The 20,229-nt window shown below is 42.0% G+C and overlaps 1 protein-coding gene across 1 annotated transcript; it reads left to right on the top strand.

The window, feature by feature from the left end:
- The first annotated feature begins 221 nt into the window (after window positions 1-221).
- On the top strand, window positions 222-18,082 carry ret (ret proto-oncogene receptor tyrosine kinase). The gene is made up of 20 exons (XM_079229274.1): window positions 222-309; window positions 9,371-9,607; window positions 9,863-10,153; window positions 10,533-10,771; window positions 10,873-11,068; window positions 11,159-11,358; window positions 12,098-12,380; window positions 12,521-12,652; window positions 12,977-13,087; window positions 13,206-13,319; window positions 13,447-13,691; window positions 13,786-13,933; window positions 14,054-14,161; window positions 14,245-14,459; window positions 14,650-14,772; window positions 14,857-14,927; window positions 15,113-15,250; window positions 15,408-15,507; window positions 16,156-16,303; window positions 17,188-18,082. The coding sequence occupies exons 1-20, from the start codon at window positions 249-251 to the stop codon at window positions 17,343-17,345; spliced, it is 3,318 nt and encodes a 1,105-aa protein (XP_079085400.1). The 5' UTR covers window positions 222-248; the 3' UTR covers window positions 17,346-18,082.
- The last annotated feature ends 2,147 nt before the right edge of the window (window positions 18,083-20,229 follow it).

The raw sequence follows: 20,229 nt of genomic DNA, 5'->3' as shown, positions 1-20,229 counted from the left end.
GCAGCCAGCAGCCACTGGAGCCGCGCACACAGCGCGTCTACGGGACACTGAGGATTTCATCCCCTGCCCGGAGCCGCGCGCACAGGACACACACTGGTTTATACAACGCCTTGTTTTCTTTGAACGGTTTGATTATTTTGATGTTTTTTTCTTATTCTTCTTTTCTCTTTTTTTTTTTATTGGTCGCTCGAAGGAACTTTTTGTGAATCTCATTTTCGTTCAGAAACTTTCACTTATGGTTCGCGAATATGGGGTCAAGTTGTGGTTTCTCTCGGGGAAACATCGTCGTGCTGCTGCTGCTGCTGGAAGGTAAGCTTCATCTTTAGATTTACGCACACGAGGGGCCACACGATATTATATATATATATATATATATATATATATATATATATATATATATATATATATATATATATATATATATGTCGCACTGAAGAGGGTTTGCAATTAGTGGTTTACTTGAGAAATATAGGGGGAAAATAACAACAATAATGCTTGTTCTTGTAAATAAAATAAAAAATATGTTAAAGAATAGAGAATCATTAATTGTCTTTTGTAATCCTAAATCCCGTTTGAGACATTATCTGTCCATCTGACAGCATCATTTTTTGTTTAAACCATCTTCTTAATCTCCTGGCAGTCAGAAAGGCAATTACTTAGTATAAAATAAAATACGTTTTGATTTGGGATGCTCTCTAAATTCACTAAATGTATAATTCTCTGCAAAACTGAAAGTCCTTGAGGGGGGAAATGAAGTGCGATGCCGGGAGGAAAGATGTGTGAATTGCAACAAACGGAGCCAGTGGACCTGAAGTCTAGATGGCAACTGACACATAAACTACACATGACACTGTCTGCTCATGTGTGAAACTAAATAGCTTTGCTAAATTGCAACATGTTGGACGCTGAGTGAGTTTGAAGGCTGTCTTTCCCCCAGAAGAGTCTGAAATGGCACGAACACAAAGTTGTCATTGTTTCGCGCTGCAGAAAGTGATCCTTGCATTGTGCGCGCGCTGTTATGCGTGGTATGGCACACTGCAACCTGGAGTCCAATGAACACAACAGCCATATAGCATAATATTATAATCCCGTTCCCAATCCCACAGCCCAACTGTACCAACACTGTCCTCCCATGCCGTCTATATTTAAAGTGTCTCTCATAGCTCAGGAGTGTGCAAATCTCAGTGTGTGGCAAGTATGCCAAATGATGCTTGGACAAATATAGGCCATTGTGTGGAATGCCTGGATTTGTTTTTGGACTTTGTCTTAACTGAGGTTACTATGAGCGCCTTCTACAATGTGTAAAGTGTAACATTGGGACGATCACCGTCTTTTAGTGGAATTGAGGCGTGAAGAGGGTGTTCGTGTTCACGTGGATGGGTCAGAGCTATGTCATGCCCGCAAAACCGGGCTCACACTAATAAACTACGGGCCTGTACGTAAACGCCCAAGGGAGCACTTTCCTGCAGTGTTGTTAAAATGATTAACGACATTTCTAAGGTGCCACCGTTGAATGTAATGCTCTCTGCTTATTTCTCACTGGGAGAGACAGCGTGGCTGTCAGTGCTGCAGGGCCCTGAGAGTGTTCTCACATCCCCCTTACAGGAGACATGATGCTCCTGCTCACATCTACATCTACATGCTTTGTTCTGCGCGTATTGTTACACGGCTCCTCCCGGTATTTATAGATGAGCACAGAGGGTCCAGTTCAAGGACGTGATGGTAATTAAATGGGTGCTGAAACCTATACACCTTACGTAAATGCGGCGCTCCTCACCTGCCCGTTTGTTGCAACAAAAGACCCACACTCGTGCACGGAGAGGAGAGGCGCGCTGCGGGCAGGTGTGCAGCAGCTGCTCCTATCTCTGGGCAAACACTGGCTGTTTGTTTTCTTTAGGAAAACATCGCCTGTTGTGCACGAGCACACATAGTCCAGAGCACGTCAAACTTTAACTGCCCTCAAACATCAGACACATCATATTGATTTGAGCTGTATTTGTTCAAGCAGATTGTTTTTTATTTCACTTTTAGAGGTTTTTTTTAGAGGTTGACGTCATGAGCAATATGGCTATTTTCTTCTGCACACTTCTTTATGAATTGTTTAATCTCCAAATTAGTTTCATAAATGTGTGTGTCATCTTTTAAGTGATCGAATCAAGTTGTGGTGCACTTTTTGCATCACTTAAGCTCTTAAGCGTGTTTTTTTTTAATTATCTTTTATTAAATATTTGATAGAATCCATGCGGGTTCGATTGATGAAAACGAAAGTTGTTGTTTGGTAATTCCCACCCTCGCGGTTCCAGGTAACTCATTAGTTAAGTGTTTCTTGCTGAGGTAATCAAACAGAGGAAATTGGCAATCAGCGTTCACCATAAGAGTAATCAGCATTTTTACATGTGGCTGCGTCCCCGTGCACTTACGAGCAGAGTCAAGCAAAAGAAGTCCAACAAATAAGAAGTGAATTAAAAGGAGTATGTGGCCAGAGACATGTTTTCTCACAATCAATGTCTGACCGGAAGTTCCAGGTACTGAAATCTTTGTTCAGTCATTGTTAAGATCTGAACTTTTGATATTAGGAAGAAGCAGATGGAGTTTCAAGTGTGCTTTAAAAATGAAATGTTTCAATGGAGGCTGGCTATGAGATCTCATGACTTGCACAGTTAAAAGAAACGAAGGGGCTTATGGACCGGTTTGCTTTTCAGAATTTAACAAAATGATTGAATTGAAGCTCAATAATACCGTATGTGACTAAACCTGGTAGAAGCCTTTATTGAAATGCTACCAAATCCTTTTAACAGACACTTCTGTGTAACCCATCAGTTCCACAAGAAGAGCCACAGATGTTTTCACATAAAAGCATCGATCCGTGTATCTTACACCGTGACCTTGCAACTGTAACTTTGCCCCTGCTTTGCCCTATGACCTCTGAAACCTTAACCAAGTGGTAATCCCCGGTGATGACCCGCCGTCCGAGAGGAAGCCGCGACTCCTCCTTCCTCCTGCCCTTAAGATGATCATTTTCATCAGCATCTTTTCCTCTTGAGGAGGACCAGACCAATAAATCTCATTTGGTACATGCTGCTATTTGTTTTAGCTCCTTATTACATTATATGATTTAGTAAAGCTTCTGTCTTGTGCTGCCTATGGAGGCATTATAAATCTTATCAATGTTCTAGTCTTGCTGTCAGTACGTCTCTTTTAGTATAATTGGAAAACATCAAGAGACAAGTTTTTTGCTGGAGAGTTTATCTTTTTATATTTAATTAAGTAAACCGCGTTGCTTCTCTTTGTGTATCTCTGAAAACTAAATAATTCCCTTACTTGTCTATGGCACTGGCACAGGGAACATATATTGTTTTGGGTGTTTAGTGTATTGCCTTTTGTAAAAAAGTGTGGCTCACAACAGCCTCAGCTTCCCTCCGTGTCCCTGAGAGGATAATAAGCTATACAAATGATCCACATCAGAGCAGTGATGCAGCAGTTTCAGTCTTTCAAAGTTTGATGCTTTATCTTTCAGTTATAGCTTCTCCTTTTGCCAGAGCAAGCCATGTTTAATCAAGAAAATATTGTCAATAACGCATCGTCACATTTGTAAGGTTTTGATCAAACTGAACCAGTTGTGGTTTTTAGGATGGAGGGACACCTCTCACTGCACTATTACTTCCACTGCTGAGAGTCTTCTCCCCAACCTCTAACTGTGGGGTGTTGCTGCTGCTGGATGCCGCTCCTACCTGTCAAAGCTCTCCGCCTGATCCTCTAGTCAGTTCAGGGTCACACTTCCCTCTCATGCATGGGTAGAATCTAATTTGCTGTGGTGAAAGGACAAGGAGACATTGATTGAAATTTTGCCCTGAGGGTATTTAGTCCCCTCGTTTCACACGGGCCTTGACAAGTTATTTTCCAGTCGCCCAGTGGTGCGCGCTGTGTTTGACCCATCGTTTACAACAATGAACAAAACAATAGAGCGAGCTCAGCTCATTTGATTCCACGTGGTCGTATGTCACTGCAGAAGTGGATGTCGGTTATGATTGTAGTTTTTCTTTTGAAACACTTTTAAAAGGTGCTAAGTGTACCAGCTTGAAATGTATTTATATTACTATGTCTCTTGTGTGCACTTTACGCTGTTTGCTGCTGTAATCCTGGAATTTCCCCACTGCGAAACTAATAAAGGAATATCTAATCTAATCTAATTTACACATTTATTGCCATTAATGTGACAATCGTTGGGACTGGTTTCTTTTTTAAATTCAAACCTCATTTAAATCCTGTCTCTTTCTGTCAAAATGAGAATGCTGCTGTGTGCAGGCCCCTCCTCCGGCCACACCCTGGCATCACCCTATGTCCATTTGTTTGCTCCTTCACTTTACTGAAGTGGGTAAACATGGTGGAAATTATTTTTCCACCACCTGCCAGTCCCAGAAACTCTGAGAGCGTCACTTCCATTCAGCGCCCTGCGTTCTCTGCCATGAAGCTGCGGCCCTCCCTCTGTTTCCATACTGTAATCCATCAGATTCACTGTGAAACCTGATGTGGGGACACACGACGTAGCAGCAGTCAGAAACTAAAAGTACTAGTCATCTCTACAGTGTTCTTTTTACTTTATCGGTACTGCATGATATCTTAAATATTTAATGATCACATAACTGCATTTCGCCACAAGCAGCTAATGTCTTTGTCTACTTCTGTGTGCGTGAATCTGATGGCGTTGTACCTCCGCTGTGATGCAGATGGAGATGTTTTATCAAAGCAGTCTAATGACCACTGCGTCAAACTCAGTCAGGAGCTCCATGACGCACCACGTGTTCAATTTTTGATGCTACTGTCACTCCCACAGGAATTCTTAAACTGAATTTGAACTTGCAGCTAACCCCCGAGGAGATGTTCTATTAGATTGCTTGATGACTGATGAACATGGTTCATTGGATCTTAGCTCTTGTATTGTCTGAGGGCTAATTGGATTACATTATGGTGTAATTGATTATTATGTTACGGTATGCTTAATGGTAACCTGAGTAATCTACCTGGAGCCTGACTACCTCCTCCCAACTGAGATGAGATATGGTATTACTCTGATGAAAGCTGGATCATAACAGGATATGACTGTCTTTCCTTATTACGCCTCACTGTTTTAAAATTAAAATAATCACAATCAGGACTATATTAAATCCAGGTTCTGGACCCAGCGTGAAATGACGAAGCAATTGTGCATGCTGGCACAGGAAACCAAGAGGGAGAGATTTCCAAACATTATGATCAATAAAAGCTTTTATAAGTGGATTTATAGCTCAATGTGCAAATTTTTTGGTTAATTTAATCCTTGACGAGAACCATTCCCATAACTGTTACATCTTTGGAAGCCGAGTAATTGCGATAAGTTTCAGAGTGATTATGATATTTATTGTGTTTATTTCACCATGCTATGCTGCACCTACTTTGTATTAATTAATGGATTATTTGAAAATGTGGATATTGAAGGACTAAACTGTGGCTGTGAAATAAACCGTAGATGTAATATCCATGTGGCCATGAGGCTGAACAAAAGGGTCCATATTACGGGCCACAGAGATGATTGCGCGCAACGTGCGGCCATCAGCCGTTCTCCCCGTCTGTCTCATCAGTGGAAAACAATCAGCATCACTGTTGATTAGTAAGGTTATTGATCGGTCTGTTGCCAGATACAGGGCCTTTTCAGTGGGTCGTTACCAGGGACAGATGCAGCGCACGTTGACCTTGGGAGAGAAAGGGCACCGGGCCGATCTCTCACCGCAGGAGCTCCAGTCTACGAGCAAGATTAGTGAGGGAATGAATCATGCACTTCTCCTGCTGTTGACAAGGAGGCTCAGTGAGGACGTCTGGGTGGGAGATCCAACGTTTTTTTTCATTGAGACTTAGAAGGACATTCACAGAGGTAGAGGCAGCCTGTGGGTTAGTCGAGTCCATGAGCTCATAGCTGGTAAATCTATCAGCCCAAGGACGCATTGAGCTAATTGAGTTCCTGTCTTTGTCTGGGACAACGGAGAGGGCGTCCCACCCTATCAGCTCGGACCAGTCCTAGACACGCTGTGGTCTGTGGCTGACTGAGCACATGGCTTCAGATTATTTTGTGATGAGCTTGTGTCCTTTTTGTCCTTCCACAGTTAAAGTATGAAACAGAACTGACACATGCCATAATTAACTCAAACAAAACTGCCATCGTCAAAGGCATACGTGTATAGATGAGTGAAAGTTTTTTTTCTTCCTCCTGTTGTTGTTGTTTTTAATCCCCCGAACAAGTGACATATGAGTTCAGTTTCTATATATATACTCAGCAGTATATGATATCTTTTGTAAACACAGATTGAGTCCTCCAGTTCAAACACTGGCTTTATTTGCAAAAATTACTTACTCCGGCTTTTGAAGAAATGACACAGTATATGGCAGCTAAGCGTCAGTTTTATTGCTGCTTGGAGGCTGTAAAAGGTTTGCTTAAGGTGGTAATGTGTACACACTTTGAGTTATGGGAAGTCAAGGCTGTTCCCAAAACAGCCCATTGTCCACGTATATGTCAAAATCTGGAAAGAACATTGTTCAGTGTTCCTCAGACACAGAGTTGAAATGAAACCTGTGCTGCGTCTTTCATCTTTCGTGCGTGGTGAAATGTCGTCACGATCTGTATTTCCGATATTGTTGCGCATCATTTAGGGAAGCTAATGAGTCATACTTTTGGAAAATCTTCATCATGGTTACACAGACCAAAGATGCCATTTGCTAAGAGAGGCCTGCTTGATCCATTCAATTAATTAGTTTTGGTATAAACTGCTTGCTCTATGTTGGCTTCAGTCCTGGAAAGAAATTGAATTTTGAATGATATAAACAAATTGTGTTGTATGGGGGTCCAGACATCGTGGCTTCGAGCCAAGGCCGGCATCATAAACACATCCAGCTCTCACTGGTTCACATGTCGGACCCTCTAGTTATATTTGTTGAGCTGCTGTCATCCGTTCGGTTTGATTCATGACGGTGTCATGTCTGTGGATTCAATGTATTTCTTTATTAACATTAAACAGGGCTGTTGAAAGGAATATATATCCAGCTTGTTAAAGACAGAATGTAATCCAAGATCTTGAGCTTCTTATCAAATGAATACAAGCATTAGTCTAATAATGTATTATGATGATGATTAAGCTACAGTTCTCCACTCTTATTGGGCCTTTGTCAGTGAGATAATGGCTCCCTCTAAAGGCCATTTTAAGTATATTGATGGAGACCTTCGCTGAGATTTCATGCTTTTCTGCAATTAACTTCCTATATTTTCTCACATAAAAACATCATATTCAGTTATTTTACTCCTTGAACTCCGATTTATTATTAGAAGTTAACTCAAGTAAAGATACAGAATATAGAAGTTGCTGAGAGATTTTAAGTGTTTTCACAGCAATGAAACAGAAACTCTAGCCCATGTTGTACTACTATAGTAAAGCCATCTAACCATGTTGAACAATGTGTTTCTGCCTGCCAAGGCCTTGCAGCACTGTACTATTTTATAACACTCTTAAAAGTACAGTGTTTCGAGTAAAATGCTTTTTCTCAGACTCAGAGGTATCAAACAATCTCTGGTGCATTTGAATCAATGTTGTTTCACTTAGGAGGAAACTCAAGATCATCTCTTCATGCTGTTTTGGTCTGGTTTGAACTCTCCAGCTTGATAACATCCCAAATGCACTTTGAATGATATCCTCAGTTATGCAACTCAGGAAGCAAACATATCCAATTTGATCAACCTTAATGTTCATTGCGGGTAAGTATAGCATCCATTGCTGCAAACAATTTCTATTTTCTAGGATGCATTTTCAGATTTTGTCCAACATAGTGGAGACTTTTAGTTAAAGAGTCATGCAATTGATGAATGACCTATTACAGTGCTGCCTTTCATGAAATAACTTATATGAAATCTCTTTTATATTATTTTTATTCTATTCAGATTCAGATTTGGATTCAACTTTATTTTCATTGCACACCTAGGACAACGAAATGCAGTTTTAGCATTACACCAGAAGTGCAAAAAAAGCAATAAAAGTGCATTGCAATGTTCTTGATAAACAACAGTACAAACAATAGATAAAGAATAAATAAAGAATAATAACAGTATGAGTAGTATAACAATATAGACAGTATAAACAGTTGTATCATCAATTTCATATTATTTTAGTCCTTTCTCAGCTTGTGCTTGTATACCTTTTTGAGTATATTATTAAAGTTTTTTTTTACCTTGGGGTTTCTACCAGTACGACCAAGACAGGGGATTGAACACATCTAAGGAAACCCTTTGGGGTGGCGTCTATCAGGTCTAAATACCTAAGAAAAAACAATAAAGCAAACCTAAACCCGATAAAGCCTCAAGACATTTTTCAAGCTGAACGCTTCTGGTTCGGTTGCGGTAAATTTAGCAAATGGAAAACCATCCCTCAAATCTGAGCCATGAAACTGACACCCACCACCTCAGCAAGATTAACAAACAAGTGGCCTGTTGTTTGTTTTTGTCTCGGGAACACTTTTAATAAAAAGGGCTGCAGCATCCCTGAGTATGTCTCCATCCTTCAGGAAGGACGGCCACATTGTATCCATCAGCTCGGCCTCCTGTCATCCAACCCCCGCGAAATTAAATCAATGTCTGAAACCAGAGCTGAGGCCTCAACTGCACCAACAGAAATAGAAAATCTAGTTTTGCTGCCTGCTAATGACATTAGTGCGTTCCCTAAATGGTCGCCTACCGTCGTCAAAGAGGAACACAACAGGGATATAATTACAGGAGGAACACTCACATCTCCATTTTCCTGTAAAACACACAGTCTGTATAGCTCCTTATGGATTTCCTCAACACTCATGCACACCCCCCTCTGGCAGGTAATGATTCATCTCTCCTCCATATCGTGTTATCCCTTGTAATTAAACTTCTCAAGGTGAACACAAGGAGAATCGGAAACCACATGTTATTGACCGTATGAGAGATTCATTAAAAGAGCTGCATAAGTGTCATTTGAGCCCTCCTTTCAATATCCGCTAACGGGGGAGATGACAGACGTATCAGAGGAGCAGAAGAAGAAAAAATTAATCTGTCATATTCCATGTATGTGTTAATTTCCATTCAGTGGCCAGACAGCATTGTCAGTGGGTATTGTTCCCACTGTTAAATATCCAGAAAGAGATGTCTGATAACTGCTGTTATCCTGCTCTGTAATGATACTCTACATTACATTATCTAATGTCAGACCTTATTTTCAGTGATCACAATGTTTCCCTTAAAGGGAATGTAACTAAACCCTCCCTCCCCCCCTTGTGATTCACCATGGCTGGCTGTTTTTAAACTCCTGGTTGTTTCTTCTTCCTGCAGGAGCAACAGGGCTGTACTTCCCTCAGAATGAGTACTTTGAGACGGTGTATGTTGGCCAGCTGGCGGGGACGCCGATCCTCCAGGTCCACGCCATGAAGGACAACGCCTCTGAGCAGCCGCATTTCTACCTGTGCTACTCCAGACGTCCAGCCTTCAGCTCCTGGTTCAACCTGGACATCAACACTGGAATTCTGTCCTTGAGCAAAACCCTGGAGGAGAGCGACTTCGCCGTGCTAAGTGAGTCGGATGCGAGCATTTTAATGGCAATGTATAGTCTCTTTTCAGTGCCATGTGTCCCTGACACATGAGAGTGAATTAGTGTTTTGACGTTTATCCCTTTTGCATAATGCTTTGGCTCCATGTTCAGGTCTCTGCCCTCAGGATGATAATGTAATTGCATATGGGCGAAAAAGAAGAAGCTTAGTCATCAAAAAGAGCACTGTCTGAGATTAAAACTCTGCTTGATTTTGTCTTGGCTGTATGTCCCATCAGATCAACACTCATGGTCCGTTACGAAGTTGGTCCTGCACGCCATGGTGATGCCTACCTTCACCAAGAAGTCCCTTTGCATCGGGAAGCCCCCTCGGGTCACCCTGGACTTTGTTAATGCCACGATGCCTCAGTGTGCTCAGACAGATCTGAAGGAGCTGTGCTTCCGTCACAGAGACACCTCCAACCCACACATCACGGAGAACCGGTTCCCGGGGGCCCTCCGGCAACTCAGGCGTCTCACCAGACTCAACGTCTGCCCCAACTACACCATCATGTACAATGTGGAATCAGGTGGGACATGTTAAAATAGGAAATAGCCCGTTCTTCCTCTTACAAATGAAGAGTTGAATTAAAAAACAAGAAAACACACCATTGTTCAATTTAATACACTACTGATATGACCAGAATGGTGTCTAAGTTAGTCAACGTAAGGTAACTATTGCTGTAGAACGCAATACTGATCATTTTATGACTGTATGACTCTTATCAACTTGTGCTGCTGTTAAACTAGTTAGCATTTTAGCTAAAAACCTTCATTCCATTGATGTCACTGGTAGCCATCGTGGCAACCGTTAGTACTCTTGCATTAAATCACACCCATACTCGCTCTGACTAAGTACATTGCACAGGCACATACACACCTGACTTTGGTGGATCCACTTGTCTGCAGATACTCCGGCACCATTTGCTGTCAATGAGAGCACCACAGAGCTGATAGTGACGGCTCCGCTGGACCGCGAGGAGAGCGAATGCTACCGACTGCTGCTGGTTTGCACAGTCCGGACAGAAACGCTCATCACCAAGCTGGAAACTTCACTGGATGTCTATGTCGACGACGAGGATGACAATGCGCCGTACGTGAACGGAACAGACACAGTAGATGTTATCATCGGCTTCAACCGGACAGAGGTGAGGAGACCAGTATGACACGGAGCTGATCAGCTTGGATGACAATGTTGGCTAAAAAAAAATCTTCTTTACATTTCTTACTCTTTTTTCTTCTTCTTCAGGGTGGCTCCTTTGGGGCTTTGCTGGTCTTTGACAGGGATTTAACCCCTATCTACCCTCCAGACCAGATTTACAATAAGTATGTGGGCACCTTTCTCAATAATGACCCATGGGTAAAGGACACATTTGGTATAAAAGACACTTTCAGTGAAAAGAAAGCTGCTATTGGAGGAATTCGAGAGACCGTCCACAACTACCGTAAGTATTCCTGGGGCGACTACAAATCATCAGTATTTATGAACACTGTAGTTTTTCATCCACATATGTGTGTTTGGCCCTTGATTTTAGAGCTTGTCCTGAAGAGGAACCTGGATGTGACTGAAAATCGCACCCTGCAGCTTGACTACCTGGTAAATGATACCACCTACCCTGGTCTGGAGGGAACAGTGTTGCTGCACTTCAACGTCACCATCTTACCCGTCCACATCCGCTTCGCCAACGTCACACATATGTTCACATTGGCAAGCCGAGCTTCTTCCTACGCTCAGGTACTCGTGACTGCTTGTCATATAAATCTACAACTCTCTGTTTAGTCTGCTGCTGTCTGAAAGTGTAGGTAGACATGTTTTCAAGTTTTTAGTCATTCACATCAAAAGCTTTCTGCTGGATGAGCCACACCTGTTTTTTTTTTGCTGACATGGATCGTGATTATCTGGATCGTGATCGGATGTGAGGTCCAGGGACAGGGATGTCCTATGTGTAAAGATTGTAAAGCCCTCCGAGGCAAATGTGTAATTTGTGATTTTGGGCTATACAAAATAAACTGAATTGAACCTGTTTGAAGATTATAAAGATGTCTAGCTGAGGAGCTCAGGCTTGCTAAAACAAAGCCTCAATGTTGAAAGATTAAAACAGATGTGCAGGGAAGCAAAACATCAACAGAGTGTGAACACTTTCTGTACAATAGCAAAGTGCAACGTGCATCAAAGTTGAGATGCTGCAATGGTTTTATTCCTCAATAAGATGTAACTGTGACATATTACACAATGTTATTTCTATTCACTATTTGGAAATCCCAGCCATTCAAACAGCTTAAAAAAATGCTATCAAGCATAATGAGACTGCCACCTGCTGGCTCAGTATTAAAAAGTACAAATAATAATAAAAACTGTCTTTCGTGAATTAGTATCTCTGTAATAATGTTGTCCATCGAGATGTTTGCATTATGCCAACCTTCCACTTAAATGACCTCCTGTCTTTTAAATCTCTCCACCCATCTCCTCTCAGGTCGGCACAGTCTGCGTGGAAAACTGCCAACAGTTTGATGGCTTCAGGGTCACATACCGGCTCGAGGTGCCAGATAAGAACGTGTCTGCCGACATGCAGTCCTGCTTTGCAGCCATCGGCGTCACCCAGGCCCCGGACGAGATGTGGGGGCTGCTCTACGTGAACGACTCGGAGGCGCTGCACAGGCCCGAGTGCCAGGACCTGCAGTACCTCGTTGTTGCTCAGGAGGATCAAAAGCAGCTGGAGGCCAGCACGCAGATACGCATCATACTAGATGCTGAAGGTGAGACTGTCACGGCCCACTTCACATTTCATGATTTGTTTTGGTTTTAAAAAGACAGGTGTACTCTTCCCATCGTAATGGGATCTTAGCTGTCTTTCAAAGCTTTGGTTGTGTGTGTTTTGGGAACTCGTTGCACATAGCAAACAAGGCCAGTCAGGAGAGCCAGCAGTTCCCGTCCTGTGCAGAAAACAGACACCGAGGAGACTGTGAGTCTGTCCGAGGCCTGGGGGCAACAACAGGGCGATGCCAGTGGAGGCAAGGCACTGAGAAAGGTACGTTTTATTTAATCAACACATAAACATCTTTGTCTCATGTCCGTATTACTTATGAGACCTTAAGGTCATTTAATTAGAACCAAATGCGGTGGCCTAAGGATCAGAACCAGCATGTGTATTTTTCCCAGTAACATCCTTTTTGCAACAGGAAGTAACGAGTAACGAAAAATGTGGTCTTCATTTTGATAAATACAAGCAGCATCACCATATGATGGCTTTTGAGCACGTAGATTCAGGCTAACAGCAAGCTGACCATACGTCATTGTCATCTGGTCGTGTTTTCCCACTTATGTTTTACTCTCCTTTGTATTGACGGTCCAGGAATTTCTGAAAATTACTCGACCTGCTCCCCTGACCTGAGGACGTGTCCAGATAGCTTTTGTGATGCAGTTGAAAGCAAAGATGCGTTAATATGTCCACAAGACTGTACAAGTAAGACACACATGCCTTGCTTTTTATCATACTGATGGATTTCTGCCCAAATGTAAAAATTTTGTGTCACGTACACATCTGTAAATAGGAGCACGCTAACTGTGTATTGTCTCTGAAGAGGAAACTGTTACCGGAGGTCATGAACGAGGCTTGAGGAACGGGATCCAGGCTGGATATGGAACCTGCTACTGCTACTCTGAGAGATGCTTTTGTGAGAAGGAAAATGTTGACGGTGAGTCGTCATACATCACACTAAACTGTCAATATTCAAGTGAAATACCGCCTCTGAGAGGAGTCCTTATTCATGTCATTTCATGAATGAACCAGAGATAGATTGCTACTTTCTTGAAATCCACCAGAGGTGATATGTGACGACATGTGTAAGACCATCATCGCCACGGCTCTGCTCCTCTCCTTCGTCGTCTCCATCCTCCTGTCTTCATTCTTCATCCACCGGTACCACAAGAACTCGCCGAAGCCCCCGATCGCCTCTGCTGAGATGACTTTCCGTCGGCCAGCTCAGGGTTACCCCATCAGCTTCCCTGCGAACAACCTTCGCCGGGGCTCGCAGGACTCCATCGAGCCCGAAAACTTTAAAATACCAGTAAGCTGCTTCTTTTGGCCCGCGACCGACTTTTCATAAGCAAAGTATATTGAACTGGTTAAAAAGTCAACACTAATCCTATGTTTTTCAACAGGAGGATCCTAAGTGGGAGTTTCCTCGTAAAAACCTTGTACTTGGCAAGACTTTGGGAGAAGGAGAGTTTGGGAAAGTTGTCAAGGCAACAGCATTCAGGCTGAAAGGAAAAGCTGGTTACACCACTGTGGCTGTGAAAATGCTTAAAGGTAAGACGAGCCAGCCGGAGGCCAGACGAGATGGGGAAAGTAACGGTGAAATATGAGGAGTGAATGCCAGGAGAGAGGAATGGTTCCATCATTACAATCCCTTCTTTTCCTCCATGACAGACAACGCCTCTCATAGTGAGCTGCGTGACCTGCTGTCAGAATTCACTTTGCTGAAGCAAGTCAACCATCCGCATGTCATAAAGATGTTTGGAGCGTGCAGTCAGGACGGTGAGACATCAGCGCTCATGCTATCGTCTTTCAGCGCATGTGTGTTGCACATGGTCTCTAAAGCGCTGCATTCCTCTCAATAGGTCCATTGTATCTGATCGTGGAATATGCCAAGTATGGGTCACTCCGCAACTTCCTGCGCGAGAGTCGGAAAGTTGGCCCGAGTTACATGGGAAGGGACACCAACCGAAACTCCAGTTATCTGGAGAACCCCGACGACAGGGCGCTCACCATGGGCGACCTGATCTCATTCTCATGGCAGATCTCCAGAGGCATGCAATACTTGGCGGAAATGAAGGTATTTGACAAACAAAATAAATATCAATAAAAAAAATATGTGTGCTGAAATAGTTGAAATAGATGTAATAAGTGTACATTTGAGTGTAATCACTGAGTGAGGTTGAATCCACTTCCAGTGTGTGTGAAGTGTGTGTACTGTAAGCATTTGCAATGTCTTGTGGCTTTAATTGAGGCTTTTGGTCCGACAGCTTGTTCACAGGGACCTCGCAGCACGAAACGTTCTCGTCGCTGAAGGGCGAAAGATGAAGATCTCAGACTTTGGCCTCTCCAGAGACGTGTACGAAGAGGACTCATATGTTAAGAGGAGCAAGGTAAAGACCCGCCACAGAAAAGTACTCATTTCGGTATATTTACAAAGATCAACAGTTTTAACAAACTCTTTTGCTTATTTCCAGGGTCGTATACCCGTTAAGTGGATGGCAATAGAGTCCTTGTTTGATCACATTTATACAACACAAAGTGATGTGTGAGTACAATAAACATTTAAAGAAATAGTTTGTCATGTTAGGAAATACACTTATTCACTTTCTTGCCAAGAGTTAGAAAGTGAATATGGGTATTTCCCAAAATGTTGAATTATTCCTCAAAGCAATTATTATTCCATGCTCTATTTATTGAAATAGTCTCATGAGCCCCTGTGTTTTCTTCCAGCTGGTCCTTTGGTGTGCTGTTATGGGAGATAGTGACACTGGGAGGAAATCCATACCCAGGTATCGCTCCTGAACGCCTCTTTAACCTCCTCAAGACTGGTTACAGGATGGAGAGACCAGAGAACTGCTCGGAGGAAATGTGAGCTCCACTCTGTCACTCTGCAGCATCTCCTCATCGCTTCTGAGTTCAATAACTCCCCTCCACCACATTACAGCCCCAACCGTCATGGAAAATGACTGTTGCGAGGATTATATTATGCTTATTCTCACGCACTGTAAAACGTTTTCCTCCACAGGTATAATCTCATGCTTCGATGCTGGAAACAAGAAGCAGAGAAGAGGCAGACATTCTCAGACATCAGCAAAGAACTGGAGAAGATGATGGTGAAAAGTCGGGTATGATGAAGTTACACGATACATTAATATAAGTTATTCATGTTCTTCCACAGGAAAGCAGGAGCTATTAATCAGCCGCTTTCCATGCAATACTGAATACTGCCACAATTGTGACAACACTTTGGTGATGCATCATTGAGATCTTGCTGTAAAAAGTTTTTTGCTTTCCACTTCTTTTGGATTTGCAGCTATAATAAGCAGTATATCCATTCTAGTGGACATCATGTACGGTTGGCTCTCTGTTTATAGTCACATACACACATGCTGCGTGTTTCACCGTATGATCTGCCACTCTTCCCAAAAGCTTTAGATACCATAATTAGGGTTTGAAGAGCAATCCTAAAATGTGGCCTTGGGCCGCGTAATCACAGAGCATACCAGTCAGGCCCGTAGTATTGAAGTAAGGCTAAATATAGAACATTTAAGGACAAGGGAATGCAGACGTCCCAGAATGCAGCAGGCTAGTTCTTCTCTGTTGTCAAAAAAGAGGTAGCGGGCATGTCACTTGATGTAGTAGAAATGTCCCCAGGGCCTTTGTGAGTAGACCTCACCGTACTGTGTGACCCTTAGCATGAGCACAGCCTTAGCATGCTGGGATTCCTTGCCTCACTAATCTGCCTAAATCCCACCTTCGTCTGCTCTTGTCAGGATTACCTGGATTTGGCGGCATCCACGCCAGCCGACGCCCTGCTGTACGACGACGCCCTCTCTGAAGAGGACACACCACTAGTGGACTGTAATAACGCCCCTCTCCCTCGAACCCTCCCCTCCACATGGATTGAAAACAAGCTCTATGGTAGAATCTCCCATGCATTTACTAGATTTTAGAAACAGGACACACAACACAAGCTCTCTTTTTTGGCAAGATGTGATTGGCTTTTCCGTGGTCAAGTGTGCGTGACTGTGATCTCGGCATGCCTTTCGCTGATTAACGCTGACTTGTCTCCCATTTCACCGTAAATGAGAGGCTCAGTGAAAAAAAGATCTTGTGTCTTGACCTTTGTGTTTTACTTGGACCTGCTTCTAATGTACATGAATGCTGACCAAAAGTGCTACATTTGTAAATATTGAGGAATACCCTTCATTCTAATTTATATGGCACTGCTCATACTCACGCTTCATCGGCATTTTATTTGTAGATAGTTCATGTTTTCACGCCATCACATTTCCATTGTCATCATTCCATTATTTGTTCACATTGGAAGAAGCAGTGTGTAACATTTGAAACAGGTCCTTGCTGAATCAATCACTCACTGTGTTTTTTTAGTTTCAGATTGTCTCAAATTTTCTGTCTTTCTAATGTATTTTAGCTACTGATCTATACTGATTTCACAATGCTGAACAGAGAAGCAGTAAGGCTTTTGAACGCAACTCTCAGGTGGCATTGATTCAAAGTAAAGAACACATTGGACCAGTTACTTGTGGTCCGCCTGCACTTCTGAACCGTAAAATCAAGAGAGTCACAGGTCCAAATAGGGGCATCACAAAAACTCAATGAATATGAAAATTATATGACATTTCACTTCATGTAACATAAAATGCCATAACTGCACACCTCTGAGAGTCAAACCAGGACTTGTTTCAGAGACAGACACCACAGAGTTTGATTTGAGAGCCTTACTGTCTGCACGCTGTTAACCTTTCACTGAGTGCAGAAAAATGATATGTTCTCGTTTTTAGGCATGTCATACCCCAACTGGCCTGAGAAGAGCCCGGTACCGCTCAACAGACATGATGCCACTAATCCAGTCTTTACAAGATATGCCAATGATAGTGTTTATGCAAACTGGATGGCTTTGCCTTCACCCGCAAAAGCCGTGGACAAGCTTGATAGCTAAAGACAAAGCAACACTGTAGAAAAGATGACTAATTGGTAGATGTGTATATTTCTATAAGACTGTACATATACAATCTGATGCTAAAGTTGGTTCCCTTTTATTTCTGTTGCACGGGTATTCAATGTTTAAAACTGGGGTATTTTTTGCTGCAGAAGCGGCAGGATCGATGTAGACCACGCTTCATTCAGCTCTTCAGTATGTTAATTATTACCTCACGGGTCCTGTTGGCCATGTTGTATCACTGCATGACTATTGTACCAGATTGTACGCCAGTGTCAATGTCTTTTAAGTGCCTGTGCCGCTTCTACAATAGCCTCCAATTATTAATGTGCAACTGTGAAGATCTTGTTCCAGCCCAGGAATTAAAGGGGACGTCTTTACCATCACCTGCTGTAGACAGCTGGGATTGAGTGGACAAAAGCAAAAGGCTGAATTTGTTCTGAAAATGTAAAGTTTCTACTTTGGAGCATTGTTCTCGTCAAAATGTCAGAGGCCCATTTTTTGTTTCTCCCAAAAGATGTTTTAAAGCTGTTCTTGCCAAAGAAAAGTAACACAGACATGATCAGTGAACAGCTTTCTTTGCTTTTGTTCTTGATTTTAGTTTTTTTTTACAGGAAAGATATCAACTAGTGAGTGCTACTCCAGTGTAAGGACATGAGACTTAATGTAGATTGTGACCATGTCCCGTGTCAGACTACCGTTCACTTTTGGATTCACTTCAATGGCAATCTTTGTGGAAGACGTATGATTATGTAAACTAATGAGTGTTATCATGTTGTTATTATTTGATTAAGTTCCAATTAATAATAAACATAAAAAATGTGCAATACGTGTACTCACCTCATGTCAATATATATAAACACCATTCCAACTTCGAAACCTTTATTTAGATATAACATCTTCATAGCATCGAGCTCTCGTTGGAAACATACAACGGCGACGGAAGGGAAAGCCATACAGTGAGTTTCTGGACCATTCTAGTTATTAATGGAAATAGTAATTAAAGTAAAGTCATAAACGACAGCACCAATCTCATTGGGTATTAACGTGTCATCCATCTGTACGTTGGCTTCTTTACATTGTTGCTTCATTCTAATTTGCTCTCCTCACCACATTTTGATGTTACTTGCAGACCATGCTCCTTAGTCCTCACCCCTGATCTTCTGTTGATTCCTTGAATCCATAGGATTTATAGAGCAACCGCACTAGCGCTTCCTTTAACCCGCCTCCCAGCCGTTGGACCAGCCTTCATGGTCTCAGCTTCATTCATACGGCTGGAGGAAAGGACATAAGGGCTATTCAAGGTTTGAACTGGGGAGTTGATTAACCTAAAAAAAAATCTTCTGAATTACAATGTAAAATCTATGAGAACATTTGTTTTGGGCCTAATGGCATTACATGACGGACCTGGACCCTGTTTGCCCAATATGTATAATTTGCTTCAAAGCCCGGCTCTCTTGGGTTTGGGAGATACAGCTTTAACAGCAAACGGCAATCAGTTTTTGGCAGACGATTTATTTTTGGCACGACAACGGTTACACAAACAAACACATGTTGGCTGCCGCCATTGCTAGCAAACATCTGTACAGTTGGTGCATTGCCTGTTTGGAGCGAATAAACAAATAGTCTCGCGGTCAAATTCACCCAAATGGTACAAGGTGAAAACTATAGATTGTTGTGAGATGGTACATGGTGTTTTATATTGATTTTGTTATAGTTTGCCTACAGAGGACATCAACGCCCCCTATAGATGAGCAATTAGCAAAACGACAAGCATACAGACTTGCAAACAACATCAGGAGGAAAGTCAAATATATAGTGGTGGATTGGCAGGAGGGAAACAACAGCTGATAAATACACAATACCCACAATAGAGTCTGCAAGAATGAGTACTAAAATCAGAAAATTGGTAAGCACTTGAAATAGGTTTGGTTTGAATGTGTTGAAATTAAAGCTAATGTGAGGAACATTCATGTTGTGTTGATTTTGGCTGTCCCTGTGGACAATAGTCCAAAGTCCCTTTAGAAAAACGCTCATTTTACTGCATCAGGGTCCATGGGCCGAGCAATACGACATAGGTCTTCTGTCGGCCTCGGTCTGTCTGTACTAAAAACTCTCTGATTCTGTTCTGCTTCACTTTATCAAAGTCAACCTTTGCAAAGAGACTGTTCACATATTGTGCTATGATTTGGGAGAGGTTTAGACCTGCAGCTGCATCATTCCAAAGAGATATTCATCCAAAAAGTGCTTTGTTTTGAAGGCGAACCTGAAACCTTTTAATTTTTGCTGTTTATTTTTATATATACTAATATGTACATATCTGAACACATCTCACACGTGTTCCCTTTATTATAACACAAACAATATTCAAATAGCCCTTGTGGTTGTAGATACATACCCTTTTTAGTGGGTATGCAATTTTCAGTGAGGAGGCCTAACAAATAGGTTTGTTTTTAAAACATACTATGACTATTTTTTTAGACAAACTATAACATAACTTTTTGTTATGACTTTTAGACATGCTTTTAAACTATAAGACATACTTTAATAAGATTTTTTTACAACTTTGTTTACACGAACTAAGCTATGATTTCTTATTACTTTGTTGACACTTGTAGAAACTATTTACAAATATATATATAGCTTGATATGGCATTAGCATATTCCTGCCTCTCCTTAAATAAAATAAAATTCTGCTCAACAAGAGTAACTTACAGTACACTTAAGAAAAGGAATATATATCAACAGAATCATGAATGAAGCCTGTACAGTACTTACATGATCACACAGCAAGGGAAACATGCTACGAACATTAGCGACCCAAATTAGCCATTTATCTGCAAGCAGCGTCTTTATTTAAATAAATATGTTTCTTAAACTCTAC

Source organism: Taurulus bubalis (genome assembly GCF_910589615.1).
Source record: "Taurulus bubalis genome assembly, chromosome: 14".
NCBI lineage: Eukaryota > Metazoa > Chordata > Actinopteri > Perciformes > Cottidae > Taurulus > Taurulus bubalis.
The sequence above is the reverse complement of the archived record's forward strand: the minus strand, read 5'-3'. Positions and strand labels throughout refer to the sequence as shown.